Source organism: Somniosus microcephalus, chromosome 12 (assembly GCF_052327205.1).
Source record: "Somniosus microcephalus isolate GS21.2 chromosome 12, FLI_Smic_1.0, whole genome shotgun sequence".
NCBI lineage: Eukaryota > Metazoa > Chordata > Chondrichthyes > Squaliformes > Somniosidae > Somniosus > Somniosus microcephalus.
In genome coordinates this window covers 161,505,950-161,529,789 of record NC_140998.1, presented here as the reverse complement: position 1 = coordinate 161,529,789, position 23,840 = coordinate 161,505,950, and the positions used below count along the sequence as shown (strand labels likewise).

Sequence of the window (23,840 nt, the reverse complement as noted above, 5' to 3'; positions counted from 1 at the left end):
CTAGCACGTGGTCTGGGCGGTTATTGATTTGCAAGGAATATTTGTAACTTACCCTCCAGATGGTGTGTGCCGCCTGAACCTGGCACAGGTACTGAGATAATGCAATTGTCACAGGTGTGTGAGTTACCAAGCACAAGTGAGCAAAGGGCTTCAATAATGGGAGTGATGAGTGTGCCATCTAAAAAGGCAAATGGTTCTATTGTCCCTACAAGGAGTCGCAAATCTCAGTGCACCTGCTTTGTACCAGCCACCAATGCACCTCAGGCTGACTGGTACTCAGTTCAGTCCTTGACAAACTCATTGGAATTTCCGTGATCCATCTGAGTTGTTTGGCATTAACACCATGAGCTTGGGTTCCACCAACACCACTCGGCTCACGAGCTCATTACAGCCTTGGTCCAAACATTGACAAAGGAACTGAATTCCAGTGGTGAGGTGAGAGTGACTGCCCTTGACATCAAGGCGGCATTTGACCGAAACTGAAGTCAATGGGAATTGGCGGGAAAACTCTCCACTGGCTGGAGTCATACCGAGCACAAAGGAAGATGGCTGTGGTGGTTGATGGTCAATCATCACAGCCCCAGGACATTGTGGCAGGAGTTCCTCAGGGCAGTGTCATAGGCCCAACCATCTTCAGCTGCTTCATCAATTACCTTCCATCCAACATAAGGTTAGAAATGGGGATGTTCGCTGAAGACTGCACAGTGTTCAGTGCCATTTGCAACTGCTCAGATAATGAAGCAATCCATGCCTGCATGCAACAAGACCTGGACGACTTTCAGGCTTGGGCTGAAAAGTGGCAGGTAACATTCACGCCACATTAGTGCCAGGCAATGAATATCACCAACAAGCAAGTGTCTAACCACCGCCCCTTAACATTCAATGTCATTAACATCGCCAAATCCCCCACCATCAACATCCTGGGGGTCACCATTGACCAGAAACTTAACTGGACCAGCCACATAAATACTGTGGCAACAAGAGCAGGTCAGAGGCTAGGTATTCTGCTGCGAGTGTCTCACCTCCTGACTCCCCAAAGCCTTTCCACCATCTACAAGGCACAAGCCAGGAGTATGATGGAATACTCTCAACTTGCCTGGATGAGTGCAGCTCCAACAACACACAAGAGGCTCGACACCATCCAAGACAAAGCAGCCCGCTTGATTGACACCCCATCCACCACCTCAAACATTCAGTCCCTCCACCACCGGTGTATTGTGGTAGCAGTGTGTACCATCTACAAGATGCACTGCAGCAACTAACCAAGGCTTCTTCGGCAGCACCTCCGAAACCCGCAACCTCTTCCAGCTACAAGGACAAGGGCATCAGGCACATGGGAACACCACCAACTCCAAGCTCCCCTCCAAGTCCAAACCAATAGCCTTAGAAGTATATCACTGATCCTTCATCATCGCTGGGTCAAAATCCTGGAACTCCCTCCCTAACAGCACTGTGGGAGTACCTTCACCATATGGACTGCAACGGTTCCAGAAGGTGGCTCACCACCACCTTCTCAAGGGCAATTAGGAATGGGCAATAAATGCTGGCCTTGCCAGCGATGCTCACAACACTTAAATGTATACAAAAAAGAGAAATGTTTCATACAATCATAAAATCTTACAGCATAGCAGGAGGCCATTCGGCCCATTGTGCCTGTGCCGGCTCTTTGAAAGAGCTGTCCAATTTAGATCCACACCTCAGCCTTTTCCCCATACCCTGTAAATTAGTTCTCTTCAAGTAGATGTCCAATGCCTTTTGAAATTTCCGATGGAAACTGCTGTCACCACCCTTTCAAATAGTGCATTCAGATCTCTTCATTTCCCCGCTACTTTATTTTGCCTATTATTTTAAATCTATGAAATTTAAATCTGGTTACCCACCCACTTGCCAGAGAAAATAGTTTCTCCCTACTTGCTCTATCAAAACCCCTCATTATTTTGAATACCTCTATTAGGTCTCCTGTTAACCCTCACTGTTACAAGGAGAACAATCCAAGCTTAATCAATCTCTCCACATAACGAAGTCCCTCATCCCTGAGATCATCCTGGTAATCCTCTGTACCCTCTACAAGGCCTTGACATCCTTCCTAATGTCTGGTGCCAAGAATTGGACACAATTCTCCAGTTGAGAGCTAACCATTGATTTGTAAAGGTTTAGCATGTCTTCCTTGTTTTTGTATTAACTGCTCCTATTTACAAAGCCAATTATCCCATATGCTTTCTTAACCACCCTATGATCTTCCTTGCAACCTTCAAAGATTTGTGAATTATGCACATCCAGATCCTTTGGCTCTTGTGCCCCCTCAAAATAGTACCATTTAGATTATACATGTTCTTCCTCCCAAAGCACATCACTTTACACTTATGCGCATTAAATTGCAATTGCCATGTACCTGCCCATGTCATTAGTCTGTCTATGTCCTCCTGAAGTCTGCTGCTATCCTCCTCTCCATTTGCTACATTGCCAAGTTTTGTATCATTCGCAAACTTCGAAATTGCTCTCCCTTTATCCAAGTCCAGGTCACTTATATATAACGAGAAAAGCAATGGTCCTAATACTGACCCTTGGGGGACCCCACTACATACTTCTATCCAGTCAGAATAACATCCATTCACTACAACTCTCTGCCTCCTATCCCTTAGCCAATTACACTCCCAAGTTACCACCATCCCTTTAATACCATGTGCTTCTATTTGTCGAATAAGTGTGTTATGTAGTACTTTATCAAATGCCTTTTGAAAGTCCATATATACAATATTACAGCAGTATCATCATCAACCCTCTCTGACATTACACCAAATGTAATCGTTTATTCAAGGTCTTAGAGTCTGTATTTTGTTTTGTTACTACAAAAAGACATATATCGCAACATTAACCTTAATTAAAAGAGCTTTGTTCTGCTATGTATAACGTTTCAATGTATTCAATGTCGTATGATTTACTTATGCAACGTTTTGCAGCAATATGAAAGAAACATTTGGTCCCAACTGTTCCCTTTGACTATCTTCCTCTCTGCTCCTTTCTCCCTCTGTATTCTTCCATCTTAGTTACTGATGTCTACTTGTTACCATTAACCAGTGTTGCTGCTTATCCTAAGGCCTCCTCGAATGGTGATGTTATATAGCACAGAGAACACGCCATGTTAGCTGTGCCATACTCTAACCTCCATTCCAGAGCAGTCTGGTCATCTGAGCCACTGCTTCAGGATCTCCCAAAATCTACTCGATCAGTGTTCTTCTACTGCCATGCTCCTGATTATATCGGATGTGTGCAACAGGATTATCTCCAGTTGTCAACAGCAAGGTTTCATTAGGTTCGCCAAACGATCCGATCGCGAACCGTCCAATCTACAACCTGAAAACTATAGGTCAGGCTTGCTTGATTGTAAAAGTATGTAGGCAATATGCATCTTCCCCTTTCCTGGCGCTACTTTCTTTCCTGTGCACATTATAATACATTCAGCTAACAGAGATAGTATATGCAAAATTTCCTAGATTGTAGAATGGTCCCAGCGGATTGGAATGTAGCAAATGTAACCCCGCTATTCAAGAAAGGAGGGCGAGAGAAAACTGTGAACCTGCCTGACATCAGTTATCGGGAAAATGCTGGAATCAATTATTAAGGAAATGGTAACAGGGCATTTAAAAAATCATAATGGGCCTGAATTTGCAGTCGAAGGCTTCGGTGGATGTCTCCGACAGGCAAAAATCTATGAACTTACCATCTGCCTCTGGATCCATGGAGACTTGCGCTCCTGGGTCTCAGTGCGTAGACATGCATAGAGGCCCACGTATCCCAGAGGTGCAGGCAGTTTGCAAGCACCCGTGGGAGCACGTGGGTTGGCCCAATGAATGACAGAAGGGGGATCCCCATTCATTCTTATCGGGATTCTGTATGTACGGAATCGCCATAAGTATGAATGGGAATACCCTCAAAAATACCTCCACACTTCAAATAAATAAAAAAACACCATCACATGTTTAAAATGAATTAAAATGGCATTTTTAGTTAAATATTTAAAACAAAAATTAAATTTTTTGAAAAATGTATTTACATGTTCTAAACGGGTTAAAAATAAACTTACCTTATTTCACAGGTTTTTAAATGTAAAATTATTGTTAAAATTTTATTTTCCTGTTTTTTAAAACTCTTACACTGGTAAAAGCAAGCCTTACGGCTGCTTTTAACAGGCATAAGAATTTCACGAGAATTTGCTGGCCAGAAGTTGAGCAAATAGACCAACTCTCCACCTGCGGATACCCTTTTCCCAGGGATGCATCGGATAGGTCAAGAAAATTCATGACAGATCGCAAGTTCCGGGTTTTAGCGCATGAGAGTGCATACCAAAACCCAGAACTTGTGAGGCCGTTATGGGCACGTACACACCTCAAACACACCGGTAGGGCCACAAAATATGGTCCAATATGATTAGGCAGAGTCAACATGGTTTTATGAAAGGGAAATCGTGTTTAACAAATTTATTACAGTTTTTGAGACTGTAACTAGCAAGGTAGATAAAGGGGAACCAGTAGATGTAGTATATTTGCATTTCCATAATGGCATTCGATATGGTGACACATAAAAGTTTGCTATGCAAGCTAAGGGTTCATGAAGTTATGGGTAATATATTAGCATGGATAGAGGATTGGTTAATGGACAGAAAAGAGAGAGTTCGGATAAATGGGCAATTTTCTGGTTGGAAGGCTGTAACTAGTGGGGTGCCGCAAGGATCAGTGCTTGGGCCTCAGCTATTTACAATCGATATTAATGACTTAAATGAAGGGACTGAATGCAATGTATCCAAGTTTGCTGTCAATACAACGTTAGGTGGGTAGGTAAGCTGTGAGGAGGACACAAAGTGCCTGCAAAGGGATACAGGCAGGTTAATTGAGTGGGCAATAAGGTGGCAGATGGAGTATAATGTGAGAAAATGTGAGTTTATTCATGTTGATAGGAAGAATAGAAAAGCAGAATATTTTTAAATGGTGATAAAGTATTAAATGTTGATGTTTAGAGAGATTTAAGTGTCCTCATACAGGAAACACAGAAAGTTAGCATGCAGGCACAGCAAGCAATTAGGAAGGCAAATGTCATGTTGGCCTTTATTGCAAGGGGATTGCAGTACAAGCATAAGGAAGTCTTACTACAATTGCACAGGGCTCTGATGAGACCACACCTGGAGTACTGTGCACAGTTTTGCTCTCCTTATCCAAGAAAGGATATACTTGCCTTAGAGGCAGTGCAGCAAAGGTTCACTCGATTGATCCCTGGGACGAGAGGGCTGTCCTATGAGGAGTGATTGAGTCGATTAGGCAAATATTCTCTGGAATTTAGAAGAATTAGAGGTGATGATATTGAAATATATAAGATTTTGATGGGATTGACAGGGTAGGTGCTGAGAGATTGTTTCCCCTGACTGGACAGTCTGGAACTTGGAGGCATATATAGTCTCAGGATAAGGGGTCGACCATTTAAGACTGAGATGAAGAGGAATGTCTTCACTCAAAGGGTTGTGAATCTTTGGAATTCTCTACCCCAGAGGGCTGTGAACACTGAGTCATTGATTATATTCAAGGCTGAGATAGATAGATTTTTGGATTCTAGGGGAATCAAGGGATATGGGGATCGGGCAGGAAAGTGGAGTTGAGGTCGATGATCAGCCGTGAACTTATTGAATGGCGGAGCAGGCTTGTGGGGCCATATGGCCTATTCCTGCTCTGGTTTCTTACGTTCTGGCTAAAAGGGGTCGGAACTCGGGCTAAATCTCCCCACAGCTCGGCACAGAAATCTTCTGTTCATTGCTTTGCGCAGATCTGGGACGCTGACTGAATGCAATTTGTTACATTGCAGTAATTGCCCCACAGTCATCATTCGCTATGGGTGGAGTGGGGCGGGGAGGATTATTCCTCTCTGACCTCCCTGATAAAAAGGAAGCAAGAGGTACCCCTCCATATCCCATATTCAATAACGATGCCTCCTGCTGACCACGGCTGCCTCATCCAAGGGCTGATGGTTAGAGTTTGCAGTAGAGAAAGTAACCCTCTCGGTAGACCCGGCCTTATTACATTTCTTACTTCAGCTGCAGAGAACAGGCATCAACAGTGTGGGGATGAAGCACGTATTCATGCCATTTTGAGATTATTTGGGCTTTATATCGAGACTACTATGTCTCCATTGGCTCAGTTATTCTCTTACATGTCGCTTTTATTACCTTCCTGTTTTCTTCTTTGCAAATTAATTTTGTGGCAGTGCATTTTCCATCGCCCATAGTGTGATAAGGTCGAGGGAGTAAATGTGGCAAGGGGCCGAAAGTGAAATCCACTGCCTCATTATTCAGAAAGTAATCGCGAACTCTGTCTTTCAGGAGCTTTGGATGTGAATAATGGCCCAGTAATTCCTGTCGGGGGCTTGCCGCGTGTGCAAGCCCCCGATGTGCACTTACCCGGCGCGCCGACATCTGAAACCTGGCCCGCAGTGGATTTCCTGTAAGTGGCCTGGTTCTGATCTCGGCGCGCTGTGCTAACCTGGCCCAGCGGCGTAGTTAGTGCGATGTGCCGGCTGGGATCAGGTGAGCACTGTTCAGCCAATCAGGGGAGGGGAAACTTCATTCATAAGTTTGATAGTAAAGGCTGCCAAACTCATGAAAAGTACGGCACCCCAAAACACTACTTAAACTTTAAATAAAATTTTAAAAAGCATCCCAATAATTAAATTAACTATGAATAACTTTAAAAAACTATTTTAAACAATTAATCAAATTATTGAAAAAAATAAATTTTTAAAAAATAGGGTCTAAAACTATACTTACCTTACTGTAGATTCTTTAAAAATAATAAACCTGTGGAAAAAAAATTCTCAATTGTACTAAAAGACCACTTACCTGTAAAACTAAGTACTTACGTGTGGTTTTTCAATGCATAAAAACCGGAGCCCTTTACACATGCGCAAATCTGTAAAAATACAGGAAATCCAAGTTGCACGCGCTGCCCAATACCGCGCATGCGTTCAGCCTCTTAACCCCTTGGGTCAGAGGACAGGAAATGCCGGTTTTCAGCGCATGCGCTGTGCATGCTGAAAACCGGCAATTCCTCCTGACACACACGTGAGTACCCTGTCCGTACTCACGCGTTGTGACAGGAATTACGGTGGTATAGTGGTTAGCACTGTTGCCTCACAGCGCCAGGGACCCGGGTTCGAATCCGGCCTCAGGTGACTGTCTGTGTGGAGTTTTCACATTCTCCCTGTGTTTGCGTGGGTTTTCTCCGGGTGCTCTGGTTTCCTCCCACAGTCCAAAAATGTGCAGGTTAGGTTGATTGGCTATGATAAATTGACCCTTAGTGTTAGGGGGATTAAATATGTGGGGTTACGGGGATCGGGTGGGATATGTGTCGGTGCAGGCTCGATGGGCCGAAATGGCCTCTATCTGCACTGTGGGGTTTCTGTGATTCTGTGATTATGGCTTTAATGGGCCGACAAACATATTGGGGCAGTGATTCCTCCCCAAACGCGTGAGTACGGAAGGGGTACTCACGCGTCTGGCCGGAGGAAATGCCGGTTTTCAGCATGCACAGCGCATGCGCTGAAAACCGGCATTTCCTCTCCTCTAGCCCAAGAGTTGAAGAGGCTAGTGCGTGCGCTGTAGGGGGCAGCGCGTGCGTCTTTGATTTCCTCTGTTTTGGGGGATTTGCGCATGTGTAAAGGCCTCCGGTCTTTACGCTTGTAAAAAGCACACGTAAGTATTTATTTTTACAGGTAAGTGGTGTTTTAGTGCAATTTAGAATTTTTTTCCCACAGGTTTATTATTTTAAAGAATCTACAATAAGGTAAGTTTAGTTTTAGACCCTTTTTATTAAAAATTTATTTTTTTCAAAAAAAAAAATTATTGTTTAAATTATTTTTTTTAACTTATTTATACTTAATTTAATGATTGGGATGTTTTTTAAATTTTTATTTAAAGTTTAAGTAGTGTTTTGGGCCCCCGTAGTTTTCATGAGTTTGACAGTTCTTACTCTCAAACTCATGAATGAACCTTCCCCTCCCCTGATTGGTTGTACAGTGCTCACCTGATCCCAGCCGGCACATCGCACTAAGTACGCCGCTGGATCAGGTAAGCGCTGCGCGCTGACATCTGAACCGGGCCTGTGACAGGAAATGCAAGCAGGCCTGGGCTTCAGATGTCAGCGCGCAGGGTGAGTGCAGATCGGGGGCTTGCACGCGCGGCAAGCCCCCGACACCAAGTTCTGGGCCATTGGGGCAGTAATTCCTCCCCAAACGTGTGAGTACGGAAGGGGTACTCATGCGTCTGGCCGGAGGAAATGCCGGTTTGCAGCATGCACAGCGCATGCGCTGAAAACCGGCATTTCCTCTCCTCTAACCCAAGAGGTGAAGAGGCTAGCACATGTGCTGTAGGGGGCAGCGTGTGCGTCTTGGATTCCCTCTGTTTTGGGGGATTTGCGCATGTCTAAAGGCCTCCGGTCTTTACGCTTGTAAAAAGCATACGTAAGTATTTATTTTTACAGGTAAGTGGTGTTTTAGTGTAATTTAGAATTTTTTTTTCCACAGGTTTATTATTTTAAAGAATCTACAATAAGGTAAGTTTAGTTTTAGACCCTTTTTATTAAAATTTATATTTTTCACAAAGAAGATTGTTGTTTAAATTATTTTTTTAAACGTATTTATACTTAATTTAATGATTGGGATGTTTTTTAAATTTTTATTTAAAGTTTAAATAGTGTTTTGGGCCCCCGTAGTTTTCATGAGTTTGACAGTTCTTGACAGAACCGGGCCTGTGACAGGAAATGCAAGCAGGCACGGGCTTCAGATGTCAGCGCGCAGGGTGAGTGCAGATCGGACACCAAGTTCTGGGCCATTGTGAACAGACTGTGGCTTCGCACTTGGAGACATTTCTACCAAGATACAGTTAACCTGCGATACACAATAGCAGAGGCTCAGGGGGATTCTTACTGGAGTATTCAGGGCTCTAAATATCAAGAAGAACGCCAACATGTTGCATACAATCACAGATTCCACACGATACAGGGATAGAAACTTGGAAGAGGGAGAGTGAAAAGATAGTTTAGATTTAACTACTTTAGGCAGAGGGTCATGGTCTGCCATGAAGACAGTTGGACGGATTGTCTCAGAAATTCAAGAGAAAGATGGATAAGTACCTTGATAAAATGTTGATAGTGAGGTATGAGAGGTGGGTTGGGATATAATATATAGAGGAACCGGCTAGATTGACGGCAATGCCACAGTCCACATTTTATTGTCCCTCATCACTGTCCACACCGCACAGTCCACACTTCACTGCCACACAATGCCATCCGCACTGCAGTGATCATAGTGCACTATTCACACCCCTCTGTTCACGAGCCACTGTCCACACCGCACTGCTCACACCCTACTGTCCACATCCCACTCTCCACACATCAATGTTCACACCACACTGTTCACACCAAACTGTCCACATTGCACTACCACCAACCCAATGTCCACAGCCCACTGTCCGCAGCCCACTATCAGCACCTCACTGCCCGCACCCAACTGCCCATACCTCCCTTTAAACAATGTACTATCCATACCTCCCTGTCGGCCTTGTTGTATCCCATCCATTGTTGTTACGTTCATGTGTAAATTCCAGTCGAGATTCCATGCTACGAATCAATGCTGAAATAGCTATGTGCCGTTCTAATCAAATTTAAATTGAGATACTCGTCTATGGGCATTATTAGCCAAGCTTAGAGTAATCCTAATAATGTAGTACTATTTCTAACAAATAGAAGTGAAACTTCGGTTCAGTGATAGCACTCTGCCTCTGAGCTGAAGGTCGTCGGCTCAAGCTATGGCAGAACACAAGCACAAAATCTAAGATCAACACTAGATTGCAGTACAGAGGGAGTTGTTGATGGTGTTGTCTTTGTTGGCCATGAGACGGTAAACTGTGGGTCTCTCTTTTCAGCCGCAAAGTAACCGGTGGCATTATTTGAAAAGGAGCCTGGGAGTTCTCCCGGTGTGCTTTCCCATATTAAATAGCTGTTCATTTATCTCAGGACTGTTGGTGCGACCTGACGGTGCGCAACATTGGCTGCCATGCTTGATTGCATAACAACAGAACTGACACATGCTTGGCCGTGAGGAGCTTTGGGACGTCCGCGAGTGGCGCTATATAAATGCAAGTTGCTGCTCCAATCCGGCGTCTTTAGCCCATTGCAGATCAGAGGATCCGTCTGGGGAATTCCAGAGGAAGATTGGAGAGGATGACGACATCACTGTCGTCCGAGCATTCCTGCACCGATGCCCCAAAGGTGGAGGCTTACTCTTCAAGCTCCTACACCACTCACAACAACTTTGAGTTCTGCGGATACAATTTGAAGATCGCTCGTATGATGGGCGCTAACTTGGGCGTATCTGCTTACGTCTGGGACGCTGTAAGTTCGCTATCCGTTATATTTATGAGAAAAAAATAACCTTTCTCTTTCTCATTTGGAGTGGGTTTGCAATCGTCTTCCTTTTCTCAGAAAAAAAATGTGTTGTTAAAATATATCACCGATCTGGCACATCTTGTCCACAGTCCGTTGTGTGGCTGGCTGGAACGTCCATTTCTAACACACATTTGAAACAGAACAATGTACATTTCTCCAATCTCAAGTCTTGGTTTTGGTAAGGGTTGAAGGCTTAGTGTAGCTAATTAACTAATCTGTCCTCACTGGTGCCGCTGGAGTGTTTTATATTTGCAGCCTCCAGTTTCCCCCTCTCCTCCTGGAGTTTCTGACCTGTGCTGCTCCGCAATCATCGGCTGCTTCCTCGCCATAAATGGCCATTCTACGCGTGTGAGGCCTGAGGCGGAAAGTCTACAGAGGCCGCGGACACTGTTGCTGAGAACGACTCTTCCCTCACAGTGCGCGCACTTTAGAGCAAGGCCGCTGTTCACTAGGGTGGGTAAAGCAGTGCCGACCGGGACTGAAAACTGAGACCTTCTAGTTCTTTGAGACTCGGTATCACAACCGGTGCTGCATTTTCACATTGAGTCATTGCTGCAGCTTTGGCTGCGCTTCGGATAGTTGGATGAAGGTCTTGTTGGGACTGCGAGGTAATTTGGGCCCGACGAGGCGGTGGCGCAGCAGCAAGAGAGAGGAAGAACTCACGGCCTAGGAACAGAGCCGCCAGTGCTGATCTGAACCCATTGCGAGGTGGGTGAGAGTGTCCGGCTGGTATCAGTTCCCAGGAAACTTCCTTTAACATTGTAAGGTGCGTTTGTACCCAGACCCCACTCTTCTTTAACAGCAGTCGTTGGGTCCCGACGTTTTGCATCGCTTTCTGACTAAATTAATCGTAACGTACATGTCTTCCATCTTTTCAGGGGATTGCTCTTTGCCGGTACTTTGAGAAGGAGAACATCAGTTTTACTGGGAAAAAAGTGATTGAGCTGGGATCGGGCACTGGAATCGTGGGGATTTTAGCAAGCCTACTTGGTGAGTGAAAGGTTGGGAAGTGAACTGAACCGCATCACTTTGTTGATATCAGAAAAGAATATCAACAAATAATGAGAAGGCGTGTCTATACCGGGAAAGGCGTGTTACCAGTCCGAGAGTGATACATGATTTGATTAAGCTCCCTTGAACTTGGTAAACATGTATTGGTAGGAATCCAGTCTCCCTGTTGTAAACCTTTAGCCCTCATATCATCTTCAAAGGAAATGTAAATGATGTCTAAGAAACTTCCAAACGTGATGCCGTTCCAATGTAGTAGTTCGTCTGTCCTCTCAGTTGGATGGAAAAAAATCCCATGATGCTATTGCAAGAAGAGCAGGGAAATTCTTTTGGTGTCTACTTTTCTTTTGGCCAATAGTTTTCCCTCAATCAACACCATAAAAAACAGATTATCTAGTCATTCATCCCATGTCTGTGCGTGGGACCGTGCTGTGCGTGGGACCAAATTGGGCAGGAAGCAGACTCTTTTTGGCAATGAATCGGACTGCCAACCCACCTGGCCTTGCAGGTAGATTAGAATTAGATTAGAAGTTGTAGTATTTAAATTCTTGCCTAATCCAGACAGCAGGAAATTCACCATCCGATTAGAAGCAAAGTAGCTAAGCCACAAGCCAGTCAGCAAATGAAGGTGAACTTTACTTGGTTGTCGGTCAGCAGGTGACAATTGAAGCTTCAGTACATACTGAGCATGTAAGTGGCATCTAGTACAGGCATCCATACATGACGGAAAGTAAGGATATCAGGGAAGTACAATTTCAGTGTGCCTTAGATTTTCTGAATTCAAGCTCAGCTTCTGACAATTGGGCACACGAATGTAAACCACGACAACCACTTGCCTTTGTATTGCGCATTTACCAAGTAAAACGTCCGAAGGCGCTACACGGGAGCGTAATCAGTCACAAAATGACATAGATCCAAAGTGGGATGTGTGACTAAAAGATTGGTCAAAGACGCAGGTTTAAAGAAGCGTCTTAAAAGAGGAGAGAGAGGGTGGAATGGTTTAGGGAGGGAAATCCAGGTCTTAGGGTCTAGACGGCTGAAGGTACGGCCGCCAATGCTATGGTGAAGGGAATGAGGGATGCACAATAAACCACAGTTGAAGGAAGTAGAATTCATCAAGGGTTGTCGGGCTGGAGAAGGTTACAGAGATAGTGAGCAGCGAGGCCATGGAGGGATTACAAGACGAGGATGGGAATTTTAAAATGAACTACAGTAATGAACTACTGTAAGATTGTTAGATCTAATGTTAATTTGAATCTTTGATTAGCGGTTTATAAAACTTCCCAAATTCCTCTAACGTTCCTGAAACATATACAGGGAATTCTGCATTACACTGTTGAAGGGAAGCTCCGGGTCCCATTGGCATGATCTGAGAGGCAGATTCCTTCCCCATCTATTTGCTGCTGCGTGATTCTTCTTCTTCTTCCGTATGGTAGTAGCATGCAAATCAAATGCCAATATCTAAATCAGATCTGCAGGCCAAAGTTTCCGCTGTTGGTTATCTTGTAGGCTGTCTGCGAATTTCCTCTGAGGGCAGTGCTCAATGATGTGTTCCAGGGTCTGATTAGGAGCTTCACAGCCACATGATGGGTATGCTTTAATCTCCCATCTATGGAGGAGGTGGCAGCATCTACCATGACCGGTTCTGACGAGGTTGATGGTTGTCCACTGTTTGCGAGGAAGGTTTGATCCTTCAGGTTGTACTGTGGGGTCCTCTAAAAGGAATCCATTCCGTATGTGTGATTGATAAGAATGATTGGACTACACCAATCCCCAGTGCAAGGAATCAACATTTGTTTTTTCGAGTTTATAATTATCTCTGCAAAATGTAATTCTTGTGCACTGTAGTGAATTGTGTCAGTAATTTGTTTCAGCCCGTTGAGCGCATTCTATGTGTAAACCGCTTTCTGAATTTAATACATCAAAGAACCAGTTGAGCTGAATGTTTTCGTGACGTCACCAATTGCATCAACGCGCCGAGGAATATGACCTCAAATTTAAAGAAATGTTTACGTGTCGTTGGCGTGAACAAGTCACTTGAGTTCTCCTTTGTAGCTGTTAAAGTTCGTTTTTGTGATCGCAATGCAGAATTAGTTGTCAAAGGAAAACCGAAATGGACGTGGATTTTCTCTCTCTCGTCAGGTGGAGATGTTACCATGACAGATAAACCGAACATCCTGAAGCAAATAGAAAAAAATGTCGCCATCAACATCCCCACTGCCTGCAGACACCGTTTAAAAGTCCTTCCCCTGACATGGGGTGAAGACCACACTAACTTTCCTACCAACTATAACTACATCCTGGGTTCAGATATTGTATATAGCTCAGTTACCTACCCGGCACTCACAGAAACATTGCGCCATCTCGCCAGCCAAGGCGGTACAATTTACCTCTCTTCGGAAATACGGAAGAGGAATGGCTCCCCTTCTTTCCACGAGGAGCTTCAACCTCAGTATTTTAACTGTCAGGTTGTTGACAGGGTAGAGAGCAAAAATATTATTGTGTACAAAATGACCAAAATTGGTACAAGTGCTGGGGATGGGCTCCCAAGTAACGATAAAAATCTGCTCCTCACTGAACCTGACACTGGGATTGAACGAGTCTCCCTATCATCGTCTCATTAAAAGTCGGAAGAAATATTCAACATTCCTCTTTTAAATTCAAGCCCCACGACCATTTGCCCCTTTCTACCACGTGACATGACTTCTCGAGGATAGATTGCTTTCTGATATTTTGGCCAAGTACCTATTTGTCCTGTACGAGGACCGAGGGATTGCGTTGCGCTGGTAAAGTGGTAATAGTTGTAGATTAACGACACACAGGTCTTCCCGTCACATTCCTGCACGGTAAATTATGGAATTAATTTAAATAAATCAGATAATTTGAGGGCTGGCACCAGTAATATGACCAGGTAAGATGATTTTAGCGACCAAATCTCCAATAGTTGCAAGTGATGCCAGCCTCACACTACGTCATTGACTCTTAATATCCTCTGGCCACCAGTAGCAATCGTTCATGCGACTCATGGCCATTAGCTTGGGCCTTGCCAGCATCATGCACATCACAGAAACAAATACAAACTATATCGCGGCAGGGAACTTCCGAGTTGCGCTATATCCTACGGTGAATAGCACTTTATTACGCCTAAAGCCCTCAGTCCTGAGTTGAGTTCATTCTGGTCAGTCATGGGCTAGAACCCACCACCTTACTGGTATACCTGGCGTATGATCACACTCGACAGTGCACTGGTGAACTGAGCTATTAAATGAGTAATTCCATTGTTATTAATAATCACTGTCACAGGGTTTGGTCAATTACATTGAAGCGCTCCTATTCTTTACAAGGCTTGAAAAGCTGAAGATACAAACAGTTCAGATTGATGCAATGTTTAACAACCATATCATATTTATTTACCCGTCTCCTAATGACAGGTTCAGTAACTAATAAACGAGTTTCCCTCCGGGATATCGCTAACATCTGTTCTATAAGCTCTGGAAGAAGCTGTAGCATACCCGCTAATTTATGTTTAAATTAATGTTTAAATTCTTTATATGATATTGGTACGTAAGGCAAGTTTGTATTTTAAATACATTTGAGACAATAAGTTCGATAGCATAAACGTTTTAGTCATTTCCTCTCATGATCAAAGAATGTTGAGACTCTTAATTCTTTAAGACAATTTTATTAACAATTACATATAACTTGCTTCCATTAATATAGTTATGAGGTCCATTGTAGAGCTTAAATTAGCCGGATAGTTAACATTTCCGGATCTATATGTTCTGCATTAGTTAAAACCATCAGCTTGGTGAGGATAGGTGGATTGACTCGCCTGACTAAGAAATTCGTTTTGGCAATATACTTAAGTTTGAGATTTTTTCTTCAGTTTAGGTGTTGTGTGTATTAGTATAACTACATATTCACTGCATAAAAGCTGTACAACGCCCTGTTATAGTGGGAGAAATAGCGGGCAACAACATGTCAGTGGGTCCAGAATGTTACCCGGAAGTTAAGACCCTCAACTAACCGGGGAAATAAGACAGTAGAGAACTAATCCGGCGTTGTCCAATATATTACCCACACGTGGCGAATTGGGAATCCAGATGCGGAGAATTGCATTTCTGATTATTAAATAAAAATGAGCAATGTACATCCTCGTTAGGCATGTGATCTCAATAATCACATTCACAGGCATGTGCATGTGTAAATTATGCTTTTTGCGCGGTTTTTCGTAGAATTATAAGACGAAAAGCAGAGTGTGCGAGTGCTCTTTGATCGTTGTGAGCACTTTGAAAAATTTCCTTGGTTTCTGAGGGTGGTATATGTTTGTTAACTAATTATAATAATGTGAAGTGCACTTACCTGTATTGTGTGCGTGTATGCAAGTCGGTTTTAATAAAATTAGCGCAGTTTTCTTAAACCGTGTCGATGCCACACTTCTGTCTTGCCAATGATTTCCGTTGGATAACACTGAACTAATCGATATTTATTGCTATGATCGGCACACAGCGGTTATCTGTCGCCTAATTAATCAGTTCCCATGGGCTTCTATGAATGACGCCCAAGTTATACACTTAATGCTCCGTCTATTTAGGTATAGATGAAAAGCTAATTTTGCAAAGCGCGTGTGAGATTCAAACCAGCTAATCCTGCTCACATATATACTATTGTGAAATGTGTAATACATTAACACGATCTCAGCAGATGCAGCGTCGCTGCAATGTTGAAATTAACTTGGGCTATGTTACGTTGAGCCCAGTTAATAGCTTGCCCTTGTGATTCTGAAAACACATTTTATTGTTCTGATTCTGACGATTTTATTAACGAATGAATGCGTAGATGTAATGAAATAAAATAACTGCATGTAACAGAGTAAACTGCGTCCTATCTTGTAGGTGTTCCTGTTAAGCAGCACAAACAACTATTAACTGTGGAATAATTGATACTGCAGTTCAGTGCTTTGCTCACACGGGCATCTGAGCGCCCTCAAGATCATTTGATCTGTGTCGCTTTATGTAATAATCCAGAGACAAATTAAACGTTTTTGTTTTATTCCTGTAGTATAGTTGGATTTTTATCGTTCTTTCCACTGGATTTAACCGGAATCACTTAAAGAAAATCTAAGCTGTTTACACACAGCAGGCACAGAATAGAAGATCTTTCTGCTACTGGGATCAAAGCGATATCAGTGTACCAATGTTTCAAATTGAAATTCTTGTCACTGGGATGAAACCGGGGATAAACGGGCTCACATAAGAATATACACAAGTTGACAATATCTTTGCTACATGAATAAAGTCCACAATCAGCGTGTAAATTCCTTAAATTGCGAATTCATTTACCCATTACTTTGTTGATTGTGTTTAACAACTCTTAATAAGGGGCCAGAATTGGATTATCCAGCCGTTTGCTTGTAGCTTTGTACCGAGATGGGGAAACGTTGCTCAGTTCTTCCAAAAAATTCGCAGCACATTAATTTGTTCTCAGCAAGGATTCGACCCAGTCAGTTCGAATAGACATGTGAAGTGATGCATTTTGGTGGGAAGAATTAGGAAAAACAATAAAGACTAAATGGTACAATTTTAAAGCAGGTGCAGGAACAGAGAAACCTGGGGGTGTATGTACATAAATCTTTGAAGGTGGCAGGACAAGTTGAAAAGGCTGTTAAAAAGCCTACGGGATCCTTGGCTTTATAAAGAGAGGCATAGAGTACACAACAGAGGAAGTTAAGCTAAACCTTTATAAATCACTGGTTAGGCCACAGCTGGAGTATTGTGCCCAATTCTGGGCACCACTCTTTAGGAAGGATGTCAAGGCCTTATTAGAAGGTGCAAAGGATATTCACTGGAATGGTACTTGGACTGCAGGACTTTAGTTATGTGGAGAGATTAGAGAAGCTGGGGTGTTCTTCTTACAGCCGAGAAGGTTAGGAGGAGATTTGATAAAGGTGTTCAAAATCATAAAGGGTTTTGATTGAGTAAATTAGCAGAAACTGTCTCCATGGCAGAAGAGTCGGTAACCAGAAGACGGAGATTGACGGTAATTGGCAAAGGAACCAGAGGTGAGATGAAGATAATTCTTTTGATGCAGCGAGTTGTTATGATCTGGAATGCAATACCTGAAAGGGTGGTGGAAGCAGATACAATAATAACTTTCAAAAGGCAATTGGACAAATACTTGCAGGGGAAGTTTATGCGGGGCTATGGGAAAAGATGAAGGGAGTGGTAGGTTGGAAATTTTATGTTAGGTATGATGATAGAGAAGAAAAACTTCCATACATCACCCAAGTAGCCTTGGTTGATGTGGAAGCTCTGATAATGTCAGGCAATATATATCCATGGAGAATACAGAAATTATCAACTTGCTCTCACCTGATAATTATTAATGTTTCCCATGCATCGGATTTTGCTGTATTATAATGACAATACATAAGATGGCAATATAATTATTGATGTGGAATGTCATTGGCCCGCCTGAGATCATCCATGTGGAATCACCCTAATGTCTTCGCCTATCCCATCCCAACGCCATGTAACATTCAATTGTTTTATTTATGCGTCCAGGGCATTCACCTCCACCTCTCAGCCCGGGAATCCATTTAGTGTAATTATTACTATTTGTCTGAAGGAAAACATCCTGCTATCAGGTTCAATTTCTGATATTTGCCTTCTCACCAGGCTCTGAGCACCAGACCTTGTAAAATCGCCTTGCTCCTCATTCCCCGACATCTTCCCTGAAAACCATATTGATCTGTAATTGCCGTTATTTCTCTGTCACTTCACTCTTTCCACAACTAGAACACGGACCCTGGCATTTCCTAGTGGTTAATGGTCAGCTACTTAAAGATAACATCGCACATTCATCAGCAAAACACTTTCATCCCATTCTAGTTGTCTTTGAATCTTTGTTACAGATGTTTAGGCTGAAAACGACAATGGGTGAAATGATGCCTCAGGAGCTTCCTCCTTACCATGGAGGGATACTCGGTAACTGCTGTGCTGGAAGGGCCTCTCCATGTGGGGGTGGAGCCTGGAGATTTCCAGTGCAATTGCTAACGATAGGAACAAGTTACTAGAAGATCAATACCAATAAGACCATAAACTTAGTTGGGATGATTAATGCAATAAATGGATAATTTTGTAGTTCAGTATCTTTAAGTGGTCTGTGAACATTTCACACTTAAGTCAATCTAAGAAGGGATGAAGGCGGTACCAAACCTAACATTAGTGCCACAACTTTAATGACTGTCCTATGGCGGTTGCTAGAAACAACGCTGGTCCTGAATTTCCATTTGGACGGAATGTGCAACTCGCCAAGGCTTCTCGGGCAGCAGCTCCCAAATCAACAACCTCCTGCAGCTAGAAATAAAAGGGCAGGAGGTGAAGGGGAGCACCATCAGCTCAACTTGCCCCTCCAAGTCACACAGCATCCTGACTTGGACAAATACGGTTGTTCCTTCATCATGACTGGATTAAATCTTGTAACTTGAAACCTTCACCTCAGCGACTGCAGCAGTTCAAGAAGGTGGCCACTTCACTACGTCAGCTTCATGTGGCCGAGATATAGTGGGTTTGGCAACCACGCATATATCCAGCAAATAAATTAGAAATGTTTTTTCCTCAGGCGGGATTAGCAGCCCATGAATAAATGCAGGCTGCTTCCGTTTGGGCATTTAGCTCTGTGAACATAGGAACTTAGGAACAGGAATAGGCCCTTCAGCCCCTCAAGCCTGTTCCACCATTCAATGAGTTCATGGATGATCCGCGACCTAACTCCATATACCCGCCTTTGACCCATATTCCTTAATACCTTTGGTTAACAAAGGGCTATCAATCTGAGATTTAAAATTAACAATTTACCTAGCATCAATTGCCATTTGTGGAAGAGAGTTCCAAACTTCTACCACCCTTTGTGTGTAGAAGTGTTTCATAATTTCACTCCTGAAACGTCTGGCTCTAATTTTTAGACTATGCCCCCAGTACCAGAATCCCCAACCAGCTGAAATCATTTCTCTCTATCTACATAAAAACATAAGAACATAAGACGGAGGAGCATTAGCCCCTTGAGCCTGCTCCGCCATTCAATAAGATCATGGCTGATCTGATCTTGGCCTCAACCCCACTTCCCTGCCCACTCCCCATAACCCTTGACTCCCTTACCATTCAAAAATCTGTCTATCTCCAACTTAAATATATTCAATGATCCAGCCTCCACAGCTCTCTGGGGAAGAGAATTCCAAAGATTCACGACCCTCTGAGAGAAGAAATTCCTCCTCATTTCCGTTTTAAATGGGTGCCCCGTAGTTCTAGATTCCCCCACGCGGGGAAACATCCTCTCTGCATCTACCCTGTCAAGCCCCTTCAGAATCTTATATGTTTCAATGAGATCCCCTCTCATTCTTCTAAACTCCAATGAGTATAGGCCCAACCTGCTCAACCTTTCTTCATAAGACAAATCCCTTCATCTCTGGAATCAACCTCGTGAACCTTCTCTGAACTGCCTCCAATGCAAGTATATCTTTCTTTAAATAAGGAGACCAATACTGTACACAATACTCCAGGTGTGGCCTCACCAACACCCTGTACAGTTGTAACAGGACTTCCCTACTTTTATATTCCATTTCCTTTGCAATAAAGGCCAACATTCCATTTGCCTTCCTAATTACTTGCTGTACCTTCATGCTAACTTTTTGTGATTCATGTTCAAGGACCCCCAGATCCCTCTGTACATCAGCATTTTGTAATCTCTCCCCATTTAAATAATAATCTGCTTTTTTATTTTTCCTACCAAAGTGAAAAACCTCGCATTTTCCCACATTATACTCCATCTTCCAGATTGTTGCCCACTCACTTAGCCTATCTATATCCCTTTGGAAATTCTTTGCGCCCTCCACACAATTTGCATTCCTACCTATCTTTGTATCATCAGCAAATTTGGCTACATTACACTCGGTTCCTTCATCCAAGTCATTAATATAGACTGTAAATAGTTCAGGCCCCAGCACTGATCCCTGCTGCACCCCACTAGTTACAGTTTGCCAACCTGAAAATGACCCATTTATCCTGACTCTCTGTTTTCTATGAGTTAACCAATCCTCTACCCCATCTAATATATTACCCTCAACCGCGTGAGCTCTTTCCTTGTGCAGTAACCTTATATGTGGTACCTTATCGAATGCCTTCTGCAAATCCAAATGCACAACATCTACTGGTTCCCCTTATCCACACTGCTTGTTACATCCTCAAAGAACTCCAGCAAATTTGTCAAACATGATTTCCCTTTCAAAAAGCCATGCTGACTCTGCTTGACTATATTATGATTTTCTAAATGTCCTCCTAGCACTTCCTTTATGATGGACTCCAGCATTTTCCCAATGACAGATGTTAGGCTAACTTGTCTATAGTTGCCTGCTTTCTGTCTCCCTCCTTTCTTAAATATGAGCGTGACATTTGTGGTTTTCCAGTGTGCTGGGACCTCTCCAGAATCCAGGGAATTTTGGTAGATTGCAACCAATGGATCCACTATCTCTGCAGCCACCTCTTTTAAGACCCTAGGATGCAAGCCGTGGGGTCCACGGGACTTGTCCACCTTTAGTCGCATTAGTTTGCCTAGTACTTTGTCTCTGGTGATAGTGATTGTTTTAAGTCCCCCACCCCCACCTCCACTGTCAAACACGATTTCCCTTTCATAAATCCATGTTGGCTTTGTCTAATCCCGTTGATATTTTCTAAGTACCCAATTAGGAAAGCAAATGGTGTGTTGGCCTTTATTACAAGAGAATTTGAGTATAAGAATAAAGACGTCTTACTGCAATTATATAGGGTCCTGGTGTGATCACGCCTGGAGTATTGTGTACAGGTTTGGCCTCCTTATCTAAGGAAGGATATACTTGTCATAGAGGGAGTGCAACGAAAGTTCGACAGACTGGTTCCTAGGATGGAGGGATTGTCCTTTGAGGAGAGATTGAGTAGACTAGGCCTATATTCTCTCGAGTTTAGAAAACTGAGAGTTGATCTAATGGAAAAATACAACATTCTTACAGGGCTTGACAGGGTAGATGCAGGGAGGATGTTTCCCCTGGCTGGGGTTGTCTAGAACCAGGGGTCACAGTCTCAGAATAATCGGTAGGCCATTTAGGACTGAGACAAGGAGAAATTTCTTCACTCAGAGGGTGTTGAATCTTTGGAATTCTCTACTCCAGAGGGCTGTGAAGGCTCAGTCGTTGATCATAATCAAGACTGAGATCTATAGATTTTTGGATATTAAGGGAATCAAGGGATATGAGAATAGTGCAGGAAAGTGGTGATGAGGTAGAAGATCAGCCATGATCTTATTGAATGATGGAGCAGACTCGAAGGGCCAAATGGCCGACCCCTGCTCCTATTTCTTATGCAAATGAGAGATGATCTCATTGAAACGTATAAGATTCTTAAAGGGCTTGACAGGGTAGATGCTGAGAGAATGTTTCGGAATCTATTACACTGTTCTCTGACCGTTTCTGTTACCCTTATTTCTTACCTTGCTCTGACTATTATTCTCACGTCCTATTGCTTTTACCTTCAGGCTGCTGTTATTTCTACCAGATCCATGCCCCTTCTTATCAGTTTAAAGTCCTATACACAGCCCTATTGAACCTTTCCTCTAGGACACTGGCCGCATTCTGCTTCAGATGGCACCCATCCTAGGAGTACAGCTTCTTCGTGACCTAGTAGTGGTGGCAGTGCCCCATGAAATGGAACCCCTCCTTCCCACACTGCTCTTTCAGCCATGTATTCACCTTCCTGATCTGCTAATTAGTCGTGGCACTAGTCGTAATCCACTAGAGAGGTCCTGTTTTTAAATTTAGTTGTTAGCTTTTGAAACTCGCTTAGCAGGACCTCTTCCCTTTTCTTCCCTATGTCATTGGTCCCGACATAGACCATGACAACTGAATATTTTCCCTGCTTTTCCACGTTCCCCTCCAGTTGCTCCGAGGTATCATTCACCAAACAGGCAATGCAGTGTCCTGGACTTTCAGTCGTGACTGCAGAGGACGCCTAATATCGAATCCCCTATGACTACAACATTTCTATTGTGCTCCTATAGGAATTGCTAGATTCCTAAACAAAGGACTGAGATCGAGTCAGTCTGTCAACCAAACGAAGTTTAATACTGTTTTGCAGAAGTAACAATCAAAACGCAGGAGTACTAAGGAACAGGTCTATGCTCAATGCTGGCTCCACGAGGACTAAGAGAGGAGGCTCCGCAGTCTGACGTCATGATGTCATCACATTTCCCGCCGTTGGGAACGTCACGTGACGCACGTGGTGACGTCATCGCATTTGGTCTTAATCCTACAGAAACCGCGCTATTTACATGCAGTAAAACGAATACAGGTACAGATTCATTCTGTTACAGATAATTATGTACATCGATATAAGAGTCCCTTGGTGGATCTGCCACATGCGCCCCCCCAGAATTGTCTTTAACAGTGAAAGTCAATCGAAGAGGAGGTCCGACAAGCCTGTTTGAATGACTCCTATATTCCTGGAGAGGAATTTGCTGAGCAGTGGATGGGCTGACAGGTGGAACGATCCGGTCGGACGTAGTAGCAGTGGGCGGTTGGCCATGATGTGGTGGCTGTGCAGTTTCGACCGGCCGGTCGAGGTCTAGGTGTGCGGGCTTGAGGCAGTCAATTGAAATATAGTTGGGTTTGCCACCGATGTCAACCAAAAAACTCTTGTCGCCTGCCTCCAGTACATGGAAGGGGCCTGTATAAGGAGGCTTGAGTGAGCCACGATGAGCATCATGGTGAACAAAGACAAACTCCGCCTGTATTAACTCTGTTGGTATGTGCGAGGAAGGAAGGCCATGGTGCGACGTTGGAATTGGCTTAAAGGAGTCGGCTGTTTCCCGGTGGGCGCTGAGTTGGTCGGCTGTGGACCACGGCTTAGTCGGCAATGGCAGGAAATTGCCTGGCACCTGGAGCGGCTGGCCGTACACCAGTTCCACAGAAGATGACTGCAGGTCTTCTTTAGGTGCCATGTGCAAACCAAGCATAACCCACGGGAGCCGATCCACCCATGCGGTGCCCTGAAGGCTGGCACTTAGCGCTGCCTTTAATGACTGATGGAAACGTTCACACAACCCGTTTGCCTGTGGGTGGTAGGCTGTGGTGCGATGAAGCTTGGTGCCCAAACCTAAGGCTATAGTGTTCCAAAGTTCGGACGAAAACTGTGGACCGCAGTTGGATGAAATATCTGCTGGGACACTGAAACGTGCGACCCACGAGGAGATAAAAGCCTTGGCGACATCAGCGGAGGTAGTAGATGCCAAAGGAACTGCCTCCAGCCATCTTGTTGTGCGGTC

The 23,840-nt window shown here is 43.7% G+C and overlaps 1 protein-coding gene across 1 annotated transcript; it reads left to right on the top strand.

The window, feature by feature from the left end:
- The first annotated feature begins 10,259 nt into the window (after positions 1-10,259).
- LOC147109654 (EEF1A lysine methyltransferase 3-like) lies at positions 10,260-14,116 on the top strand. Its single transcript, XM_086002340.1, has 3 exons — positions 10,260-10,430; positions 11,363-11,474; positions 13,635-14,116. Exons 1-3 carry the CDS (start codon positions 10,260-10,262, stop codon positions 14,114-14,116), a joined length of 765 nt encoding a protein of 254 aa, XP_085858466.1.
- Positions 14,117-23,840: the final 9,724 nt, after the last annotated feature.

Bases quoted from the DNA above. Each gene is read 5' to 3' on its own strand.
- LOC147109654 (XM_086002340.1), top strand. From the start codon at position 10,260: ATGACGACATCACTGTCGTCCGAGCATTCCTGCACCGATGCCCCAAAG. The intron at 10,431-11,362 runs GTAAGTTCGCTA...CCATCTTTTCAG, and splicing joins CTGCTTACGTCTGGGACGCT to GGGATTGCTCTTTGCCGGTA. The intron at 11,475-13,634 runs GTGAGTGAAAGG...CTCTCTCGTCAG, and splicing joins GATTTTAGCAAGCCTACTTG to GTGGAGATGTTACCATGACA.